The following is a 23170-nucleotide window of genomic DNA, read 5'->3' as shown; positions in this document are numbered from 1 at the left end:
CTCCAGACCCGTCCCAGAAGCCTCGTGAGGATTCACACAGTCAGCCTCTGCCTCCAATGGGACCCAAGCTGAGGAAGGGGAGGAGGTGACAGGGGAAGAAGGGATCTGGGATGGGACACGGAACCTGAATGGTGACGTCGTAGTTTCTGCCCAGGAGAGAAGTCTCGCTGCTGGGTCCAAACACGAGCAGGCTGGACACCTTGATGACGCACGTGCGGCCTGACTCGAAGATGGGCTCCAGGCCGTAGATGACCTTGGCCTGGGAGGACTTCCGCAGGCCACACCCATGTCCACCCCCTCGTAGCTCTTCGCTCACCAGGCGTCCAAAGAGCTTGTCCCCCCAGCAGCCAGAGTCAGCCAGACCCTTTGCAAAGACCATGGGGGTCATCTCAATCTCTTCTCCAACTGCAAGGGAATGGGGAAGGTGCGGAAAACTAGACATTGTTGCCCCACCGAGGTTGGGGGTGTGTGGGGTAGGGAGAGCTGGAACAGTCCCCTGTCCCCCGACTCTGGTACGCTCACTGTCTCCCATGACTACTCTCCAGGGGCCCGTAAACCGTAGGGCCCAACCCAGCCCGTGAGCTCCCAGCGGTGTATCTGTCTGATGCAGGCCCCGCCGTCTGATGGCACTCAGCGTGCCCCTCACGTGGCAAGGATGTGCTCAGTGTCTGTGCAAGGCACAGCTTTTCTGGGGAAGTGGCCACCCGGGTGTGGATTTTGTTTGGGAGTTAGGTGTTTGGATCAAATAAATAAATGTCTCCATCTCAAACAACATATCTGACTGCAAAAGGCTTCAGGACCCGTCCAGAAGCATGGGCTGCCTCAGTGCTCAGATTGTGGTCCCTACAAGCCATCTCCCTGCAAAAGGACCCCGAGCTCCCTCAAGAAACGGCTGAGTCCCGGTCTCGGGCAGGAAATGAACTCAAAGAATCTGGGACCTCCTCTCTGACCCGAAGGCGAAGAAGCCACGAAGACCCTGGGGGCTTGTCAGAAGGACACAGGAGCCGTGGAAGGGGCTTCCATGGGGGCAGATCAAGCTTACCAACCAAAAGGAATGATTTCTACAATGTGGTGAACATATTAAATATATTTCAAAAATCACAGTCATCACTGCAGTAGGAAAAAACTCACTCCTCCCCCCGCCTCACACACAAAACCCCAAGCCTCACTGGTGACCTTTGGAGGACGCTAGGGACCAACTCGAGGCAACAAAAGACCATTTCTCCTTTACAGAAGAAACTCAACGGATGGATGTAGAAATGACAGAATTAAAATACTCTGGTTGGAAACCCAAACGAAATCGTGGATTCGGGCAATAATTGGTAGCTGCTAGAACCCCCGGGTAACAAGTATCAGATACAGTTCTTGAACTTTTTCAAAGGATAGAGAGGGCAGGAGACAGCGGAATGAATGCAGGGATCAATCTTTATGTTACTCGAGTAAACCAATGACATCATGTGCCTCCGGATAGGATGCTAAGGGTCAGACAGACCATCCTGTGATGGGTTCTTGCCCACTCAGACCCTCCCCACCCCCGTAAAGAACTGCACTTGAATCTGACCAAGCCTCCCCATCAAATTACCAGTTTAGGAGAAGCACATGAGAAGAGGAACATGTTAAATGGGATTAAACCATCAAAATCCACATGGCAAGAAATCCTACCCATCAAGCGACTTCAACAACTAAAGAGGGAAAACCATGAGCAAGAACAGGAATGTGTTAGAGATGAGATCGATCTGCCCGAAGCAGTGAGTGATTCCTAACCCAGCTAAGCCCGCCGTGAAGAGACAGCGGGGGCCGTGGGACTGAGCGTTGGCGCACGTTAACGTGCTATTGCGAAGTGTGTAGGTGTAAGCGTCCATCAGAATTTGCTTGCACGTGACAAGTGGTCAAAGATGCTAGTTGAATGACTGAGGGACTAAATGAGTGAATGAACAGATGAATGGATGAATGCATTAGTTGGCAACGAAGCTCTAAGATTTTATCCCCAGGGGCCTTCACAGTCCTGATTCTCAGTGTGTTTCCTACGGAAACAGCCCAGACTTTTGCTCTTATATTTGGGGACATGCCTTATAATTTAGGGGTATCACAATCACCAGAGACCTGCTGAAGATGCTGTTTTTCTGGGTCCCTTTCCCCGGATGTTGTGATTAAGGATATCAACAGCAGAGCCCTGGAAACTGCATTTCTAGCAAGCTCCCCGTGTGGACTGGAGGCAGGGACCCTCAGAGCACAGTGAGAAACTCCAGGAAAGGAGCTGGCAGGGTGAGGCAGGCTCTAGTGGCCAGGCCTGCCTTTGGTCAAGGGCTCTAACTTGGGCCAAGGGCACAAGGCTGAATTAACCTCTTGTGGAAGGGCCTCTTGGCCACTCCTTCTCCCACAATCTTCGGAAATAGCACACCTCCCCATCCTCCGTCCCGAGGAGGCCCAGCGTAGCTGTGTGTGGAGGAAAACACAGCACTTGGGATGGATGAAGCAGGTCCTCCCCGAGGACAGCAGGAGTAGGGATGAGGGCCACCCGCCCCTCCCCCGTACGGGCATCATACCTTCACCTTCTTCTCTGGAGATGAACCCCGACAACACTGTGTGGAGAAAAAGAAGAGGAAGCAGCTGCCCTCAGGCTGGCCTGCATGGAGAGAGCACCCTCTCTGCACAGATGACCGCTGCCCCCCCACCGGCCCCGGAGCCAGGCTGGACAGAGCGCGTGGGAGGGGCCCCGCTCACCCTCGGGGCTGAGGCAGAAGTCGGTAGAGGCGGAACCGTGCTCATTGGTGATGGTGCATCGGTACACGCCACAGTCAACGGAGGACGCCTGAACGATGGCCAAGGCCGCCGGCCCCTCGTCCCCGGCACTGCAGAGAAGGGAGACCCTCCCTGTGAGGTCCATCACTGTGCACAGCCCGGGGCTGGACTGCGGTCCTGAGGAAGGTCACACCCTGCCCTCTGAGGCTGCCGTGGACCCAGGCTCTGAGAGCTCGGGCAGGGGGGTGAGAGGTACTATGGTCAAGGGGTAGTCCTGGGTCACACAGGTCTGGGTGGCTATCCTGATACCCCCTAGCTGTGTGACTTGGCAAGTGATTTGATGCCACCGAGCCTCAACTTTCTCCTCCCTACCAAGGAAATACTAGCATCTCCCTCATAGGGTTACCCTGAGCCTTGCATGATGGACAGATCCAGAGTGGGGGAAACATGCCCCGTATCACTGTACGTATTATGTATTACTGTCGCTGCACTTCGGGAGCCAGGCCAGGTGGGCGTGGTATCCGGCCGGCTTACCTCCTGCCCACCTCGCCCACTGGGCGCTGATCCTTGGCCCATGTCAAGACTGAGTCACTGAGAATGTTGAAAAACTGACACCAGAGCTTCAGGCTGCCCGAGGCATCAGGAAACTGCTCCACCCGAATCTTCCGGATCACCTGTGGGGCTGAGAGCAGGGGCCCAGTTGAGAGGGACAAGCCACTTCCCCGCCACCTTGGCCCCACCCCTGTTTCCCTGCATGTGCTTAGTGGGACGGGCTGGGAGGAAACAGGATTCAAGCCCCTGCACCAACCCACCCTTCCTGGCCCCCAGCCTCACCCCGTGTGTATCTCTGAGCCGTTGGCTCTGACCCCAAAGCACACCTCCTAGCTATAAAGGCCCCACTCCTGGGCCCCCACCCCAGGCCTGGGACAGCCTCGGAGCCCAGGACCCAGATGGCAGAGAAGAGAGGACAGAAGGCAGCTGCACTTCTGGGGAGCACAATGTGACACAGGTAACAGTTGAATCACTGTGACACGAACGTAACATTGTGTTCATTGATATCATGTTATTTCTATACACACACATTATATTATAGATACACACATTCTTATACATGGTATTACAACTATACTCAAATTTAAAAACAAAACAAAACAAAAATCCATGAGAAATCAAATGCCTAAGTGGGAAGAAGAAACAGCAACACAAATGATCAGAATCAGAAATGCCCAAGGTTGTGTCAGAACCTTCAGGTATGAAATGGATCACAGAGGACGCTGTGGCAAATATGAGCCCCGACATTGGTTTTATAGATGAAAAGAGAGAACGCGCTGGATGGTACTGGCTAGGAAAGCCCAGCCAAGAGTAAACAGATAACGCAAGCGGCCTCACATCCGTTAAAGGAACGAACGGAGTTCACTAAAGGACAAAGAAAACACAATAGCGAAACGTAAAACTTCTCCTCAAATAAAACGCAAGGCTCTTGTGGCAGGAGAGCGAGAGAGAGAGGACTCCAGTTTGGGTTCTAGGCCCTAACTCGAGGAACCTGCATCGGGATCCTGACCCTCCTGCTCTGTCCTCCGGGGACAAGTCTGTGCAGAGGGGACGGCGGGGACAAAGGCACCAGACCTAGGACCACCTGGGGAAGGCAGCCCCGCGCTCAGGACCTGATTTCTTCCATCCCGCTTCACCCTCGGTGGCACACAGTTTGTACTGTGCCCCGTCCTGCGTGGCAGAGCCAGGATGAGAACTAGCCCTCGGACGGCATAGCCTGGGGGGTCTAGTTCCAGGAGACTGTTGTAGGAGGGGCGCTGTAAACCCCTCTCGGGTGTGCCCCCTCGGCCGCCCTGCTGCCGCGGTGTGCAACCCTCTCCCCTGAAGCCCTTCCCCACCCTCCCCATTGCTCACCTTTCAGCAGGTCTTTGGCTTTCTTGGACTTGGCCGAAGCGTCCTGCTTGCCTTCATCCAGGACTTGCTCTGCGTCCGCACTGTTGGCCTTGGGGCCGGAGCCCAGGTCTCCTGCTGCCGACTCGTCCTCTGCCCGCGGCACCTCCAGCATACCTGCCTTTCTACCCTGGGTTGGGGAACGTTTCTCCCGTCCTGGGGTCCCCGGGGACCCGGGTGTCAGGCCCTTCCTGAGCCCCCGAGGGGAAACCGTGGGGCTCTCCCTTTCTTCAGCCTTGGCTGCCTCCCCGTCTCCTCCTGCTCTGACCTTGGGGAGAAACCTCTTCCTCCGGGCCCCCAAAGCTAGCTCCTCTGGTGTCGCTGCGGGGAGGCCTGTTGGAGCCTCCCCTGGGGCCTCCTCCTCCTGGAAGTGTTCCTGGGCCCTTCTGTCTGCTGGCAGTGCTCCTGGACCCGAGGCCGTCTGCCCACCCGTCTCCCCCAGCCACCTGCGTACGCCACTCTCCGGGGAGGCCCCTGGGAGCCCAGGCCCCTCGGGGGGACCCTCACCCTCACCCTCACTGGATCCTTCAGAGGCCAGCCCAGGGCCTCCCTCCTCACCTACCACGATGGCAGGGACAGTGAGGGTGCTGAGGCCAGGGCCCCGGGCTGCCGCAAGGGCCCGACGGCCAGCCTGCACCTCGCGATCCAGGAGGCCGGTGAGGCGGCGGGAGGTGCAGGGGCTCAGCGCCAGGCTCTGGGCACTCTGCACTAGATGGTTGTTCTCCACGCGCTCCAGGATGCGCCTGGATGTCCGGGGACTCAGACCGGCCACCTCCACGTCGGGGACCAGAGCGGCCGAGGACACCGGAGCCCCGGTGGCGGCTGCCCCCTGCGCCTCGGCGCCCCCGCCCCCCGGCTCTGCACTGGAGAGCTTCAGCAGCAGAAGCAGGTAGTTCTTCAGGGAGTCTATGAGGCCGGGGTCACAGCTCTGGGGACCCGGGGGCCTCCCCTCTGCATCCGGCCCCGGGGCATAGGACCCCTCACTGTTGGCGGACATGGCTGCTGGCGGGTGACTCTGGGTGGGGGTCCCTGGCCCCAGGGACAGTGCGGGGGCGGGCCTCAGCAAGGCCTGGTCCCCAGAGGGCGGGAAGGCAGCAGCACTCATGTGCTCAGGGGCCAGAGTGCTGGGCAGAGCCTCCCGCGAGCTCGTGGTCAGGCCCCGCCTGGGAGGAGAGGGCAGAGTGGGCGCCTCCGGGCTCTGGCCAGCTGGAGGACAGCCACCCAGATCCATGGACGGCACCTCCCTCGGCTGCTCCTCCTTGGGGCCTGGGATCAGGCCATCCTCTGGCTTGTCCTTGACCAGCCCCGGCCACTCAGGCCCTCCCCGCTGCTCCAGACCACCCTGGGGAGGCCGCTGGACTGGGAGCGTGCGACCGCCTCCTGAGGCAGCCAGCAGTGCCGGCTCGTAGCTCCCGGGGGCCGTGACTGCCACTTCTTCAGATCTGAGCACGAAACCAGGTTCTTGTGGGACAGAGGGCCCTTCGGGGATCTGGTCGAAACACTCACTGGACTGTGGGCCGGGGCTGCTCACGGAGCCCTTCTCGGACTGACCTTTCATGGCTGTGGGTGTGCTCTCCTCGGACCGTGTCCCTCTGTCTTCCTGCATCCTCCTGCCTGTCTGTGTCCTTTCCACCTGCGTCCCTGCCCTTCCCTGGGCCACCGCATCCTCCTGGAACCTCCTGGCGGATGCTGGCCTCTCACTTTCTCGCGGCCCAGTGTCCACCCGGCTCTTCCTATCTGCCTGTGTCGTCTGGGTGGCCTGTGGCCTGTCTCCCTGGGTCCTTCCATCCACCTGCCTCTTCCCATCAGCCTCTGTATTCTTCTTGCCTCCACGTTTCTGGTCAGCAGATGTCCTCCCAGCTTCCTGGGTGTCTGTGTCCATGGGCTCAATGATGCCCCGGCGTCTGGGGTCACTGCAACCCACAGAGACCACGTCGGCGGTGTTGGCGGCCAGCGCGGTAGGAGCCGGGCTTGCCTGGGATCCCAGGACCTGAGAACACGCGGAGGAGAGGAAGAGCCTGACCACGTGAGCCTTAGGATCTCTCTCAGCCTGGTGTCCCAGCCTCCTCTGACCTCACCCAGATGAGCCGACCGTATTCCTGCCACCTGGCTTTCCAGGCCTGCTAGGGGTTGGAGGCAAAGGACATGTGGCCAAGTCCCAAGCCCCCATCCTGATCCCTGATCCCAGAGTCTAGACCAAGGAATGTCCAGAATCCAGGTCTAGCTCTGGCCCTTCCCACCTCTCCCTGAAGAAAAACCTGCCTTCCCTGAAAGACCCCTCATCCCTGCCATTTGGAGGAGAGGGTCCCCCCTCCAAGGCTTCTGAGCAAATTGATCTGTCCCTCTTTTTTGACACTAACTGCCACCAGACCGAATTACAGGCGACAAGGGAGAGAGACGAAGGGTCTCCTGACAACGCGCTCCATGGCAGCATGTGCCATTACCATAGAGCGAGTGGTACCAATGTGATGTCATCCGAACACAGAGGTTACAGTCACTCGGGACACAGCTGTGCCGGAGAAATCAATGAAGTGTATGCTACTACCCTTTCGAATGCCCTATTTAATTGCAAATCACTATCCTAGTCCCTATTTGTTACACATGCACAACCTCACTTACTCCTCACGGTGTGAAGTAGTTGTGAGCGTTCTCCATTGTCACTTAGACGGTAGAGCGCGCAACTTTTGAACTCGGGGTCGTGAGTTCAGACCCCACAATGGGTGTAGAGATTATGGAAAAATAAAAATCTTTAAAAATTTTTCTTTAAAAAAAGTAAACCTAATAGGTAGGAACACACCAATGGCCAAAAGAGAAAGGTGATTGTCCACCATCAGACGGGAAGTGGCAGAGGTCAGCCCAGAAGCCGGCCGTGTCTCACTTCAAGCTGGAGAGAATATGGGAGAATGCCGTCCCGTCCAATATAATTAAAGGACTTCTGGTCTAAACACAGCGGCACAAGAGACAAGTTGTCTCTTTTCCTCCCCAATATAATCCAAAGCAACAATAAAAACAAGAAAAAAATATTAAACTTCATCAGGAGTGAAACTGGAAGCATATAAAACTTACAGTCTCAAACAAAAAAAAAACAAAAAAAGTAAAAGGAAAGAAAAACGGAGCAGGGGCTGCCGCAGGGAGGTAGCTGAGAAGAAACCGTGAGAGAGCTCAGGCAGGCGGAGAGTGAAGGGTTCTGCGGGGCTCAGAGAGCGGCCGCCGAGCGCAGTTACTGTGGGAACAGGACTCCTCCCGCTGTGATGAGCGCCGGAGCCCCCCTCCAGCGAGAGCTGTGGGGTCGCCGAGAGCTGGGTGGGAATCACCCAGAAGACACCCAAGGTTGACGTCCAGCGGACACAGGCAGAGGAGAGTGGAACGGCCCGGTGCAAGCTTATCTCAGAAAACACCCACAAAAAAACACGCCTCTGAAGGAAATTCCTGAAAATCTCTAAGCATAGGAAGGTTGTCTTTGAACACACGAGGACTTAGGGAATATCATTCCCATGAGCCCCGCTTGAGCACACTACCAGAGAACATACTCCAGTCAGCTGGAAGATGTTTAGGGGAACCACGGCAAAATTCTTGCTGAGCATTAAATATGTATTAATTACATAATCAAGACCACACCCAAAGGGGTTTAGCGTGGCAGAGGAAAATGTCAGCGTTCTATGCCCTGAGCAGGCAGAAATGATACAACTTGTACAAAAAGTAGAAGGAGGAAGAAGGTGGTAAGAGGAGTCTATCACCTATACAAGCCAGGAACCAAAGATTTAGCCAAAGCTGGAAAAACCAGGTAACAGAAATATAGGATATCTAACTATACAGAGATAATCGCCTAGATAGAAGATGTGGGGCTAGCATGAGATGGAAAATGACGGGGAAAAAATGACATGATCATAGCTGTCATGAAAAATTAAGACCCTGAACAGAGGAAATACTTAATGGTAGCATATAAAATATAAAATATATATTATATATTACCACATACAAATATCTCTAGTTATCAGAAGAACCACACACAAAACCAAAGGAAACAGATCGCATAAAGAAAGACTTTAAAATATATATAATTAAACTACATTTGAATTAAGTATAGAATTTAAAGTTACTGAATATGGGATTTTGAATGAATGATACCATTCATTCAAAATAAGAGTGTGGTGATTTTCAGAAGCCATCAAATAATCTGAGTGGCCAAAGAATTTTTGTAAAAATGCTCCTCTAACTTCTCCAACAACCAGTAAGAGACTAATAGACAAAAACCCCTTGGAGCCAACAGACAGAGGTTAGTAATACATTAGAACTTTCTGTTAACTCCTGGTATTCTAGGATTAGGAAGCATTAACACGGGCATAAAATCCATAAATTTACAAAGAAAATGCTGACTTTGAATAAGTCTCATGGGAACAGAGTTTCTTTGATTTTTTTTCAAGATTTTATGCACAACATGGGGCTCACACTCACAACCCTGAGATTAAGAGTCGCACGCTCTACTAACTGAGTCAACCAGGTGCCCCTACAGCCTTTGATTAAAGCTCTCTTCTCTCCCCCATCCCCAAGCCTGATCAGTCCCTGAGTCCTATCAAACCTACTTCCTCAGGGTCTCAATACCCATTCCCTTCTCTGTCTTCCCTGCCAACCGCTGAAACCACGCTGCCAACAATTCCGTCTCGCCTGGACCCCTTTCAAGTCTCAGCTGGAAATCACAACTCTAGTGTTCTGCCTCTGCGCAACACTTACCCTCACTGCAAGCCAAGTGATCTTGCCAAAATACAGATCGGATTGTGACACTGTCCTGCTTAAAAACCTCTCCAGGGCTCATCATCACTCACAGGATAAAGCCTAAAAGCCCGAGCCTAAAGGAGCAAAAAGTTTAAGAACACTGCTGGCCAGGGTCTGGGGAAAGAGGCTGTCAGCACCGCCTCCATGGACGGCCACTTAGCATCATTTAATAAAACTAAAAACGCTTGTGCTCTTGGACCCAACAGTTCCGTTATGAAGAATTGGTCCTATAGATGTATTTCCACGCGTAAATGGACTTAGGGACAAAAATGTTCACTGCAGCCCAGTTTATAACGGCAAAACCAGCGATGACCTAAATTTCGTCAACAGAACCAGCCCAGTGAGTTACAGTACATCCATATTCCAAATAACTAAAATAAATATCCAAGTAGAAAAGCAAGGTGTGGACAGAAAGGACCATATGCAACCTTTGTGTGGCAAATGTACAGACACATATTTTTAAATGCAGGGAAAATAGTTCTGGAGGTATGCTCAGGAAACCCGTCCTGCGAGTGACTTCAGGAAGAGAAACTGGGGTGGGGGGGAGTCCGGTTGAGGACGACAATACTCTCCATATACCTGATCTACTTTTTAAATTTTATACCATATGCACATGGACACATATCCAACAATGTTCAATTTAAAGTGAAAACAAATCAATTACACCTTGTGACTAACGAAGCCCATCCTTCCGTAAGCGTCCCAGATCTCTCTTCCAGGTTCATCTCTTGGGTCCCTCTGCCCAACACCACTAAGTTACGGTAGTGACCACTGTGCTATTTTATTACTACTTGGTGTGTTTTCTCTCCGCTGGACAGTCTCAGCCTTCTCCTTGCCCACCTGAAAGACTCCTCATCCTTGAAGACCCTCTTCTTGGAAGACTTCTGACTCTCCTCTTCCACGTACTCCCCCCAAAATCAATAGAGGCTCCCTACGCTATGTACCCACAGCAAATGTACCTAATTGTATCGAGATTCCCTCATTTTGTGCGGTAGTGTTTCATCCAGGTGGCACCTGTTGATGTGTAAACCCTTCCCTTCCAAAGAGATGGACCCAGCACAGACCCTGGATTAGAGGGGGTGCTGGGTAACTCTATGGTAAAGGATCAGTTGAGTAATTTCTGTACACTTCTGCAAAGGATGACCTCTTTAAACACTGGTGTGTGTGTACGTGTGTGCATCTACATCTGGAACCGTGTGGAGATATGAGAAGGACTGCCATGTATTCTTTAAAATAACCATGGTGTGAGCAGGGGTGAACCCAGCTGGTTCTGTATGAGCTTTGTCACTACAAGGAAGAGCAGTAGGTTTAATTATCCATCCAGACCTACTGTCTTCCTCATAAATTCTCAGAGATTAGGGATGCAGTCTGCTTCACCTCTGCACCCAGCATGGGCTCAAGCACATAGGAGATTTTGGAATCAACTACTAATTGACAATACAACGGCTTTTAACCCTCAAAGTGGGACATGGTCCCAGAGTGCTGGTTTGGGGGAAGCAGGGACAAAGCCAGGAGCTTAACAGGAATGGTGAGGACAATGTCTAGGACCTGGAATCTCCTTCCTCTGAAATCTAGACCCAGGGCTGATACTGAGGCTTTAACATCTTTAAATGCTCGGTAGATTTGCCAGAAAAACTATCTGGTCCAAAAGGCTTCTTATTTGGATGATTTTTAGCTACAAATTTTATTTCTGTAACAATTATAGGATTATTCAAGTTATCTCATTGTTTGCAAGAGTTTCATAGCTTGTAGTTTTTAAAGAGTTGGTCTATTTCATCTAAGTTGTTGAACTACATGCACAGTTTTTCATGATGGGCCTTGATTATCCTTTTAGTACTTGCAAGATCTCTAGAGAAATTACCCTTCACTCCTTTTAAAAAAAACCTTTTTATAAGGATTATTTATTTTAGAGGGATTGAAAGAGAGAGAGGGAAAGAGAGATCATGAGTGGTGGGGAGGGGCAGAGGGAGAGAATCTTCAATCAGACTCCCCACTGAGTGCAGAGCCAGACACAGGGCTCAGTCCCACGAACCACGAGATCACGACCTGAGCCGAGACCAAGAATCAGACATCCAACTGCCTGAGCCACCCTCGTGCCCCTAAAAATTTATTGAGGTATAATTGGCAAAGACTGTATAATTTAAGGTGTACAACCTGATGTTTTGAGATGCCTTTCGTGTGAAATGATCACTATGATCAGGCCCTTCTTTTACCTTAATGCTGGTCATTTGTGTCTTTTCTCATTTTTTTCCTTTGTGAGTCTTGCTAGAGGTTTATCAATATTACTGATTTTTTCCAAATAACCAGATTTTGGTTTGTTTTCTCCATAGTTTTCTGTTTCCAATGTCATTGTTTTCTGCTCTTTTTTTTATTACGTTCAGTTAACCAACATACAGAACATCATAATTTTTGATGTAGTGTTCAATGATTCATAATTTTTTGATGTAGTGTTCAATGATTCATTAGTTGCATATAACGCCCAGTGCTCTTTTACTATTTCCTTCCTTCTCTTTGTTTTGGGTTTATTTACCTCTTCCTTTTCCAGTTTCTCAACACGGGAGCTTAGATTACTTAGACCTTTCTTCTTTTCTCATATAAATATTTTAATGTTAAAAATTTTCCTCAAAATACTTATTTATCCAAACTTTTCATGTGTTGTATCTTCATTTTCATTTAGTTAAAAATATTTTCCATTTGCCCTTAAGACCTTCCTCTTTGACTCATGAGAGTGCGTCATAAATATTTAAAGCATTTTGAGAGTTTCCTGTTATCTTTTTCTGTCATTGATCTGTTGCTTAAGTCCATATTGCACAGAAAACATACTTTGTATTATTGCAATTATTTTCTATTTGTTAAGGTTTGTTTATGACCCAGGATATGATCTATTTGGGTGACTGTTTTACACGCACCTGAGAAGAACAAGTATTCTGTTGTTAAATGGAGTATCCTATGCATGTGTTAGACCCAGTCAGTTGATAATGTTGCTCTTTTCTATTCTTATTCATACTGATTTTCAGTTTATTAACTCAAGACATTACTGATAGAACTTTAAAGTCTCCAACTATAATGGCTGATCTTTCTGTTTCTCCTTCCTGTTCTTCATATATTTTGAAGCTCTGTTGTTAGAGGCAAACACATTTTTTTACTATGTTTTCTTGAGCGGACCCTTTTCTCATTATATAATTCACAATTTTGCCCTGGAGTCTACGTTGTCTGAAATTAACAGGGTCACTCCAGTTCTCAACAGATTAGTGTTTGCATAGTGTATACTTTCTATCATTTTATTTTTTGCCTACCTGTAATATTATAGTTGAGGTCAATTTCTTGTAAAAATCCCAGCTTTGAGAATGTTATTTGATCCATTCTCACAGTCTCTCTTATTTGTGTGTTTAGACCACTTATATTTAATATAATTATATGTTTGCATTTAGGTCAATTATTTTATTATTTGTTTTCCATTTCTTTCCTGTTTTTTCTGTCCTCCATTTCCCCTATCCTGTCTTCTTTTAGATTATTTGAACATTTTTAGTATTCCCCTTCAATTTATATGTTGTGATTTTTACTTAGTATTTTAATTTTTGCTCTAAGGGTTACAGTATATATACTTCCCACAGTCTATTTGGAATCAATATTTAACTCTTCAAGTGAAATGTAGTCATTTTATCACCATATAGATCCCTTTGTCCTCTCCCTTTTATGCTGCAAGTTTACCCCAATATTTACCATTTCTGTAGTTCTTCCTTCATTCCTTGTGATACAGGTTCCATTCCAGTATCATTTCCCTTCTATAGGTAAAACGTACTTTAGCAGTCTTTCAGAACAGGTCTGCCAGGGATTTATTATCTTAGTTTTATCAGGTAATGCCTTTATTTCACCTTCAATACTAAAAGATGTTTTTTGCTGAATGTAGATCTACGAATAGAAAGCCACTTCCTTTTAGCAGGTCTATTAATTCCACTTCCTTTTGACCTCCATTGTTTTCGATGAGAAATCTGCAATCATTTGAATCATTGTTCCCCTATAATGTGTTGTTTTTCACTGACTATTTCAAGACTTTGTGCTGTCTTTAGTTCTCACAATTTGCTTATTGCTTCTTGGCATGGAATTCTGTAGGCATATCTTATTTGGGATTTGCTGAACTTCTTGTGTGTAGGTTTGTGTCTTTTGCCTAATTTGGCTAGTGTTCAGCCATTATTTATTCAGGTATTTTTTTCTGTACCATACCCTTCTCTCCTGGGTCTCCAATAACACAAACATTAGATGTTTTGATATGGTACCACAGGTTCCTGAAGGTCTGTTTATTTCTCTTTCTTATCTTTTTATTTTCCTTCTCTGTTATTCAAGTTGAATAATATCTATCGACCTATCTTCAAGTTCACGGACATTTTCCTGCCATCTTCATTCTGCTATTGGGCCCAGTGAGAAAGTGTTTTTATTTCAATTATTGTATTTTTCAGTTCTAAAATTAAAATTTGGTTCTTTATATCTTGTATTTCTTTGCAGAGACCGTTCTAGGTTTCCATTTATTTCCAGAATGTTTACCCTTACATTTTGTCATATTCTTATAGTTGCTGACACTAACTGAGATAATTTCAATATCTCTGCCATCTTGACACTGGCGTTCTTTGTCTTTTCCCATGCAAGTTGAGATTTCTTGATTTTCCATATGCCAAGTTACTTTTATTATATCCTAGACATTTTGAATATCATGAGACCCTGGTTCTTATATAAATCCTATGGATAATGTTAATGTTTGTGTCTTAGCAGACACTCTACTTGGCTGTGTTCAGGCTGCAAGTTTCATTCAGCCTGTTGAGATTGTAGTTTCAGTAAGAGTTCCATTTTTCAATGCCTTTGCAGTACTATTCAGACCAACCAGTGTGTATGCCACTGGGGACCAGTCTGGGACCTGGATGATGGTCTTTTAGTTCCATTCTCAAAGTTTTTGATGCAGCATGCAGAACCAGATCCATGCATGCATAAATAGCTTGGGGACAAGCCCAGGAATTTATAAACAGCTTATGAAGTCACTTTCTCAAATGTTCCTTCTCCAAGATCTCTCCTGTAATTTCTGGGTCCATAGGGCTCCCTTTTTTCAGCCTCTGGACAGATAGCTGGGGCTTCATTTATTCATCATATACTTTCACACATAAACCTGTGTCCTAGGCCAAGAAAGAGACCCCCAAAAGAGAGAGAGAGAGAAAAAAAAGCAACAGGGATTCATCCTACCGTCTTGGGAGACCACAGCTTCTCCGAACAGAGAGAAAGATTCCCTCCCTCAAAGTTTGACACCTGTGGCCTCTTCTGCCATTACTGTCACTACCAGGAGATTCCTTTCCTATTCCTCAAGCTTGATGTACAGTAGAGCGCTTCTCCTAAAGTAAAGCTGATCCTTACTTCTGAGTTTCTGATTGAATTAAGACCAGGACAGAGAATACTAGATTTAAAAGGCAAAAAACCAAACAGGTAAACACTGCTAGTTCTAGGGTACTTTGAAGTCCAGTCTTCCCCAGTCTGCCTACTATTGTTTACCAAAGTCCTCAAATAGTTGCACCAAGCATTTTGCCCAAGCTTTTTAGCTGCATTCAATGGGAAATATAGGGTGAGTGTTTGCCCCATCTCATCCAGAACTGGAAATGTTATAACAACTAGCTTCATACTGATTATTGTATTTTTCAGTTCTGGTTTTCCAGTTGGTTGATTTTTAAGTTTATCCCACTTTTTATAACTTCTAATTCTCTGAAATTTTCAATCTTGTCTGGAATCTAAGGAATCTACATACTCAGATCAACATCAAGTTAATTTAAAAGTCAAGTGGAGAAATTCAAACAACAAAAATTATTTTTAAAATGTAGATTCATACTCAACTAACCTCAGAATAAGGAAGGAACACTTAAACCATGGGAGGTGGTTCAATGGTAAATGGCAGCTTATACAACCATCAATGTTTTCCAGAAAATTTTTAGGGACCGTGAGAAAATGCTCATGAAATAACGAGAAGGAGGGGCACCTGGGTGGCTGGTGGGTTAAGCCTCTGCCTTGGGGTCAGGTCATGATCTCAGGGTCCTGGGATCGAGCCCCTCATCAGGCTCTCTGCTCAGCAGGGAGCCTGCTTCTCCATATCTCTCTGCCTGCTTCCCTGCCTACTTGTGATCTCTGTCAAATAAATAAGTAAAATCTTAAAAAAAAAAAAAAAGAAAGAAAGAATGAGAGGGGAAGAAAGCAGGATATGACTGAATCAGAAGAGCAGGACACACTGAATTTGTACTGCATATACAGAAAGATTGGTAGCTACATCACGATGCTTCTCGAGGTAGAATTCTAGATGAGCTGTTATTTATCCCATTGAATTTTTAAGGGTTCCCCCCATATTTGTCACCACGAGCATGGGTGTCTTTCAAGAGATTTTTTTAAAGACTTGGTAGGATGAGAAGATGAAAAACCAATCAGATTCAGCCATGAAAGAGCAGCAGGTTTGGCGTATGCCTAGACGTTAAATGCATTTTTCACCTGTGCGATCTATGTCACAATTTTCTAAGTACAGAAAATAGAAGTCGCACACGCGTCTTGCAGGGACCGTGGAACCAGGGCGGGCCGCCTCTCCTGTGCCTGCCGCTCCTCTGAAAGGCAAGGAGAGCCCCGCTGGGAGGGGGCAGGTGGCCTGGCCCTGGTGTCCCCTCCACTGTGGGCAGGGAGGCCACCTTCGTCAGACTTGGCTGCTGGCCTGGTCACTTCCCGAATGCGCTCCCTCGGGGCTCCTGCCTGTGGGCTGGGTCAGGCACACGGAGCAGCGCCACCAGGGCCACTAGGAACTCAGCCCACCAGCTGCCAGCATCCCCGGAGACCAAGCGTGAGCGCTGAGTCACCGACCTCCAACAGTCTGGCTTGAGGTCCGCCCCCTCCCAAGCCCTCTGGACCTACTGTCCCCACAGACTAACTCAGCACCACTCTTGAAATGCCAGAAGTTCTCTCTGTGGGAAGGGCAACCCCCACTTCGCCTGTGAAGCTCTGTCCCCCACGAGGTCCCGGGGCAGGTAGCTTGTCCCTTCTGCCGTCTGTCCTCCCTCTGGAAACACGTTCCCTTTCTGCCACTCAGAAGAAATACGGCCTTTTTTCTGCCCACTGTGAAACTGTCTCCCCAAAACTCCTGTGAAACACCGTCTGCCTCCCCCTTTGGGGGGCCTGGCTGACTCTTGATTTTGGCTCAGGTTGTGATCTCAGGTTCATGGGATCCAGCCCCGCTTTGTATGGGGGAGGGAGGAAGTCTGCTTCTCCCTCTGGCTCTGCTCCTGCCCTGCTCACTCTCTAATAAATTTTTAAAAATAAAAATAAAGATGAAATACGGTCTGCCCTTTGCCTCCTGAGACATGCAGCACTGACCAAAGGGGACAAACTTCCCTCTGTCACTCTTCTCAATCCTGTTCCTCCCTCTCCGCTCCCTGAACTTCTCAGTGCTGTCGCCCCCCTCGTCTTTGAACGGTGGATACCCCCATCCCTACCTTCCCTCCATTGGCCACCTGATCCCCAGGAAATGATGGTCTTCCTGTTCCCAGATAAAAAAGGGGGCCTCGGTCCCCCACCTGTCGCCCACCGTAGAAGTCATCTTACTCCTCCTGGCATTTACTAGTTCTGAACGCGCACCAGGCCCTCCGCTGAGCCGGCAGGCTCTCCCAACAGCCTACGACGTACGTAGCATTTTTATTCTGATTTTACAACTTGCCCCGAACACCAGATGTTAAGCAAAGTCAGAATTGCAAATAGGTACGTCTGACTCTGAAATCTTAGATTAAAAACCCAAATTAAACCAGAATTTCCTGGACAGGTGATATTCGTAGAAATCTAAGCATCCAGGTGGAGACCCACCACACCCTACAGCTCACCCCTGCTCCTCAGTCTCCCCGTGAAACACTGTTGCCTCAGTGAACCCCAGGAAAACCCTCCACTGGCTCTTTCCTCCCCAAAGGACATCGTCTCCTCCACCTCCATCTGGAGATCTGCTGGGGCAAAGGCCAGGCCTGTGGTCCCCGGCTCCCGACTGGCACTCCCTCACCACCTCACCCCTTCTATAAATAGCCCACTGCTCACTGGCTGCCGAGCTGTGGGAGCAAGAGTTTCCATGAGCTCAGCTTCCCAGAGAGGCCCTCCAGGTACCCAACACCCACACTTACCTCTCCCGAAGTCCTGTGGCCGGCTGGACCCTGTAGGGGGCTGTCCCGGGGGCCGTGTCTCCGCCGGGCAGGGGGTGTGGGCACTGGGGCCGAGGTCTGAGGTGGGGCCTTCCCTGAGCTCTGGGCCCCTGGTTCTGGAGCTCGGCTCGGGGAACGATCGGGCTTGCTGTCGGCGGTGGGCTCCCCTTTGGGCTTCGGAGGGGCAAATCTCCTCCTGTTGAAAGGCCTAGTTGTCTGGGGGGCCGAGGCGGTGGGCTGGGCAGGGGCAACAGCCCCCCTTTCACCTCCAGCCTCACTGGGTACCTTCCCGGGGGGCCTCTCTCCAGGTGCCCTGCCGCCTGGGGTCTGGGAGTCCTCTTCCCCCTTCGGCGTGCCCGCGAGGGTACTTTCCAGATACATGTCCTTTAGGGAGAAATACACTTGCTGGTCTGGGCCTGGGACGGGGGCATCCCGGGCCTGCTCTTGAGCGCCCACAGCCGGAGCGGGCTTCCTGGTGCTCTCTGCTCCAGAGGACCCCGGCCCCCGCGCAGCCCGGCCTCCGCGCCGGGTCTGGACCTGCTCCACGGCCTCAGGCCCCTGCATCCCGGACTTGTCTGAACTAGGGGCACGGCCTTCAGGAGAACTTGGGCTTCGAGCCGCCTTCTCTGACTCTGGCTTCTGGAGACCCTGCTTAGGTTCCTCATCTTTCTTCTTTTTCTTGGCCCCAGACTCTGCTTTGGGGGCTCGCTGAGGTCCCAGCTCCATGGCCTCGCAGATGTACGTCAACAGGGGGTGCTCTCCGTCCTCCCCATTCTCGGGGGCAGCCTCCCCGTTAGTGGTCACGTCTCCGGGAGCGAAGCTGTTGAGGAGGTCCAAAGCTGGGTGCTGAGCGGGCTCAGCCTCTTCCTCCTGCCAAGCCGCTGGGGTCCTGTCCTCAGCCTCCCGGGCCGGGGCCGAGGGGAGGGACGCCTCGTCCCTGCTCAGCCGCCGTTTGCGCTGGAAGCGGTCGGGGCTGAGCTTGCGCAGAGTGTCGGCGTCTCCCACCACCTCCTTCCGGGGCTTCCAGCTCTGCTCGATCTCCCGCATCTTTGCGGCGGCCTTGAGCTTCAGCTTGGCGAACCAGCGCTGGTGGATCTTGTACTCCGTCATGGTGCCGACCTCCAAGACCCCCGAGCAGGACACGATGCCCTTGGTGTTCCGGGCAGAGGCCTGGTAGATGGCCGCGTCTTCCTCTTGACACCTAAAGGGAGGGGTGCGAGATGCCCACTCTCCCCTCCTGCCAGGTGCGAGGCCCACCCCGCCACCCGCGGCCCGCGTCTCCCAGAGCTAAGCATGCCGCCCCCACCAAAGTCCCGCCCTGAGCACCCCACCCCACCTCCGACGCCACAGCGCTCCCCACTGCAGTTGGGGAAACTGAGGCTGGCCACAGGGAGGGAGCTGGCCCAGGTCATGCTGTTCCAGAAGGGATTAGACGTGAGGCCCAGAAGCCCTCCCTGCAGAATCAGGTGACCCACACAGCCCCTTGTGAAGTAAGGACAACACGGGAGCCTTTTTCTGGTGGCTGACCTCATGGAAAATGTTTCTGGGGGTTGGGACCTCCTCTGCTTGCGCTTCAATCTCCGGCTGTCAGAAGTCCTCCCACCCCGGCCTTTGGAGATCCCAGACCCTGGCAGGCAGGCAGCTCGCCAGCAAGTTCAACTCAGCAGCAGAAACCCGCCCTGCACCCCTAGATCCCGCCTGGACATCAGCGCGCAGCCAAGCCCATCTCTGATGGGGCCACAGGCCCCCAGGAGCGCAGAGAGCGCGGGACAGGTCGCGTGCCCCCACCTGTAAATGTGAAGCGTGTGGCGGTTGCCCTGGTGAGTGATCTCGTACTTCGGCAAACCACAGTAGCGATCCAGCTCTATGTCATCCTTGTACCAGGTCACCTCCGGCTCTGGGTATCCTAAGAAGGAAACGGGGGACTGGGTTGCAGGAAGACCAGTTGCAAAACAGTGGGAGGAGAGAACAGGATGCCACAGGAGAGAATGGCTTCCCCAGACTACCTGCCCCACTCGCAGGAAGAAAAGGGCTATCATTTGGCTCTGCCTATTCTTAGAAGCTAGCCCATGTCAAGGCTGAAAACTGTTCCCCTTCAGCAGCTGGAAGGCAAATATGGAGGAGAAACTTCCTAGCAGAGAAGCAAGACGTTTCCAGAGAACCTCGGCTGGTAGTAACAAGCCCCCTTCCTTCAGTGTCCTGACCTACATTCTCAACTGTGGTAACGGCTGTATCCTCAAAGGTCTCCCCCCGTACCCCAACACCAAGAGCCCTCCTTCTTTTGTCCTAGGTTGCTGGAATGCTGGCCTCATTTGCTGACACACCAGAACATCCATCCATCCATACATCCATCCATCCATCATCCATCCACATTTCCCTACCCACTCATTCACTGCTGTGGCCCCTTCTCTCTGGGGACGTCCAGCTCTGGCCACAAGGAGCACTTCCAACTGTTAGAGTCACCTGTCCTGCCTCCATCCCCACACACCTGGTGGGTCCAGGAATGGACACCCTATGAGCTCACGGAGTCTGGTTATTTGACCTAGGTTTCAGCAATCAGGACCTAGAGGCAGTCTAGCCTTGGGCCTGGAACTAGAACTTCAGAGGGGTGCGGCCGAGTCCTCCACGCGGACTGGCCTGCGGTGAAAAACAAGTATGAAGGGGATATGGAGGGCAGAATACAAGATAGGAGACAGACAGATGCTCCCAACATCCTTCCATAGACTGGCTCCGTTCCCTGCCTGGGCGCCGAGGACTTCCTGCCTATCAGTCCCACAAGAAGCCCCCAGCCTTACCAGTGAACTCTGCTTCTAGCCGACTCCCAAATGATTTGCACTGTCGATCTGAATTCAAAGACCCCTAGCTCGCCTTCCCTCCAATATACATATTAGGCACGTGCTGAGCCCTGAGAGGGTTATTACACCTACGGAAGCCTGGCCAGCAGGGAGTCTGCTCTTGGGGAACCCACGGCACAGTAGGAAACCTTAGTCAGGGCACACCCGCTCCGCCTTCCCGCGTGGATGGATCCACGGCGCACACGCCTCTCCAAAGCTGTCCTCACTGGACCCCATCTCCTCTTGCCTCGCCAAGGACATCTCTCCAACAATTTTTCCTACTCTCGCCTGCATCCGCAAACCGTTTCCCTCTGTGACATCACCACCCCTGGCACACAAGCCTGGTGCATGAGTTTTACAAGAACGTTCTCTGCACTCTGTCTTCCTCCCTCCCGTCCCATCAGGCTTTTGTGCGCACACAGCACCAGAATGCTGTCCGCGGAGGTCACTCCTGACTCGCACGTCACCAAGTTTCCTGGCAATTCTCATGCCTCATCTGTTCAATCAGTCGGCGTCGATGCCCACTCCCTGGGACCTTCTCACTCCTTGGAGCGCTCTCCCTGCCTCATGGGCCACTCTTTCTAATTTCCTTCATCCGTCCCCCTCACCACCGGAGCCTGTGAGCGGGAGGTGCCCCAGGGCTCGGGCCCCAGAATCGCTTCCTGCTCTCTCTCCATCTAACCTGAGGTCTGAGGCTGACCGGTGGGCTTTAAAGATCTGTGTGCTCGTCTCTTCCACATTCACTCCCTCACGTCCAGCCCAGGCCTCCCCCCTGAACTCCTGGTTCCTGATTCTGACCATGTGTCTGACACCACGCCTGCGAGATCTGATAGGTCTGGAACTTACCATGCCCCGGGCCCAGCTCCTCGCGCCTCCCTCCAGGACAGTTGTGACATAGCTCGGTACCCAGTGACTTTATCCTTCTAAGTTGATTTGGGCCCCCAATCTGGAGGTATTCCTTTATTCCTTTCTTTTTCTCACGCCCATGCCATCAGACAATCCTACGGGCCCTTCCTTCAGAATATATCCACCACCTGGTCCCTTCTCGCCACTCCCCACCACCGAGCAGTCCCCTGCCCCGTCTCACATGTCAGTCTCCGTATTACCCCCACTGATCTCGCTGCTCCCGCTCTTGCTTCTGTTCAGTCCCCGTCTACACAGCAGCCAGAGTGAGCCTCTGCAAGTCAAGTCAGGTCGCGGCACTGCTCTGCTCCAAACACCCGGGAGCTCCCATTCAGCGCAGGTTCTCCTGATCGGTGCCCCCCACCCCACTGCCTCATTTCCCACTAGTCTTCCACTCTGGGCCTTGCTCGCTGCTACCCACCCCCCAACCCTAGCTACAGGGTCTGACTGGCTCACCTCTAACACACGGTGCAAGCCACCCACCTCTATTCCCTCACTTTCTTTTTTTGTTTTTTAATTAAAAAAATTTTTAATATTTATTTGACAGAGAGTACAAGTAGGCAGAGCAGCAGGCAAAGGGAGGAGACTCCCCGTTGAACAGAGAGCCCGACGCAGGGCTTGATCCCAGCACTCTGGGATCATGACCCGAGCCGAAGGCAGCCACTTAACAGACTGAGCCACCCAGGGGCCCCTATTCCCTCACTTTCTGTCCTCACATTACCTTCTCAGAGGGGCCTTCTCTCCCTCCCAGAAGCCTCGCCCCCCGGCGCCTCTGCCCCTCTCGCTATGTTCAGTGTGTAGAACCCATTGCCAGTTGACGTGTTACACACAGAGGACTTTGTTAGGTGGCGGACACCCTCGCCAACCCCCAGGGGAACAGCGGTTCGTGACTTATCTGTGTTAGTCACCGCTGTGTCCCCGGTTCCTAGAATAGTGCCTGGTCTGGAACCAACGCTCATTAAATATTTATAGACAAATACACTAAGTGCTCTGGGTGCCGAGAGGGGACCAAACACCTGTGGCTGGGATATGGCAAAGGCTTCGTGGTGTGAGCCGCACTGGAACTGGCCGTGAAGGGGGGGCGGAATTTCAGAGAACGTAAAGTTCGGCGTCTGCCCCTCCCCTTCAGGGCAGGAGTCATGCCCCTGTGGTGACCCGTGTCCCTGTCTATCTCTTCCAGACGCACGTCCCACGTGCGCAGGAATTCTGTCTTCCCTGCTGCTGTGTCCCCGGCACCTAAGTCAGGGCCTGGCCCAGAGTGGCCACTTACAAAACGCTGACGGATGAGGGAGGAAAGGAGTGAGGGAAGGAGTGAGAGTGCAAACAAGCAGGAGACAGATGGGGCCGGCACGCCTTACACAGGAACCGGAGCAGTAGCGTGTGGCGGTGGGAGGCAAAGGGCATGCCGGGGGACCTTGTCCAGGAGCAGGGAGCACAGGAGGGGAGGCTGCGCTAGAGTCGGCCAGGAACAAACTCTGGGCAGCCCTGACTGTAAAGCGAGCCCCATGTTTCCACTGTGAGCTAAAGCCCCTGGTTACATCACCGCGCGGGGCCAAGGCCAGCACAGGTGTCCTCTCCATCCTGTGTGATGACCTCATCCCTCCAAGGGCCGGGCTCAGAGCCTCCAGCCTCATGATCTGCCCAGTAGGGCCTTAACCTCCAGGGCATCTGAGTCCATCAAGCTGGGACAGGGAAGGAGATACGGAACAGACCCCACCAGCCCAAGGCTGAGTTCTCAGCCCCCGTGATGTCCTCTGATGCCTCTTCACAAAATGGCGGCCAACCTGGCAG

At 51.5% G+C, this 23170-nt stretch overlaps 1 protein-coding gene across 3 annotated transcripts in view; it reads right to left on the bottom strand.

Annotated features, from left to right (window-relative positions):
- ALPK3 (alpha kinase 3) overlaps positions 1-23170 on the bottom strand; it is a 44145-nt gene that overhangs the window by 5462 nt on the left and 15513 nt on the right. For all 3 annotated transcript variants that reach the window (XM_044230880.1, XM_044230879.1, XM_044230878.1), the window contains 7 exons: positions 19431-19548; positions 17625-18843; positions 4648-6673; positions 3277-3424; positions 2725-2852; positions 2547-2582; positions 125-405 (listed from right to left, as the gene is read on the bottom strand). In XM_044230880.1, the coding sequence (XP_044086815.1) occupies positions 125-405; positions 2547-2582; positions 2725-2852; positions 3277-3424; positions 4648-6673; positions 17625-18843; positions 19431-19548 (3956 nt within the window). The remainder of the gene's footprint in view (positions 1-124; positions 406-2546; positions 2583-2724; positions 2853-3276; positions 3425-4647; positions 6674-17624; positions 18844-19430; positions 19549-23170) is intronic.

Source organism: Neovison vison, chromosome 13 (assembly GCF_020171115.1).
Source record: "Neovison vison isolate M4711 chromosome 13, ASM_NN_V1, whole genome shotgun sequence".
Classification (NCBI taxonomy): Eukaryota; Metazoa; Chordata; class Mammalia; order Carnivora; family Mustelidae; genus Neogale; species Neogale vison.
The sequence above is the reverse complement of the archived record's forward strand: the minus strand, read 5'-3'. Positions and strand labels throughout refer to the sequence as shown.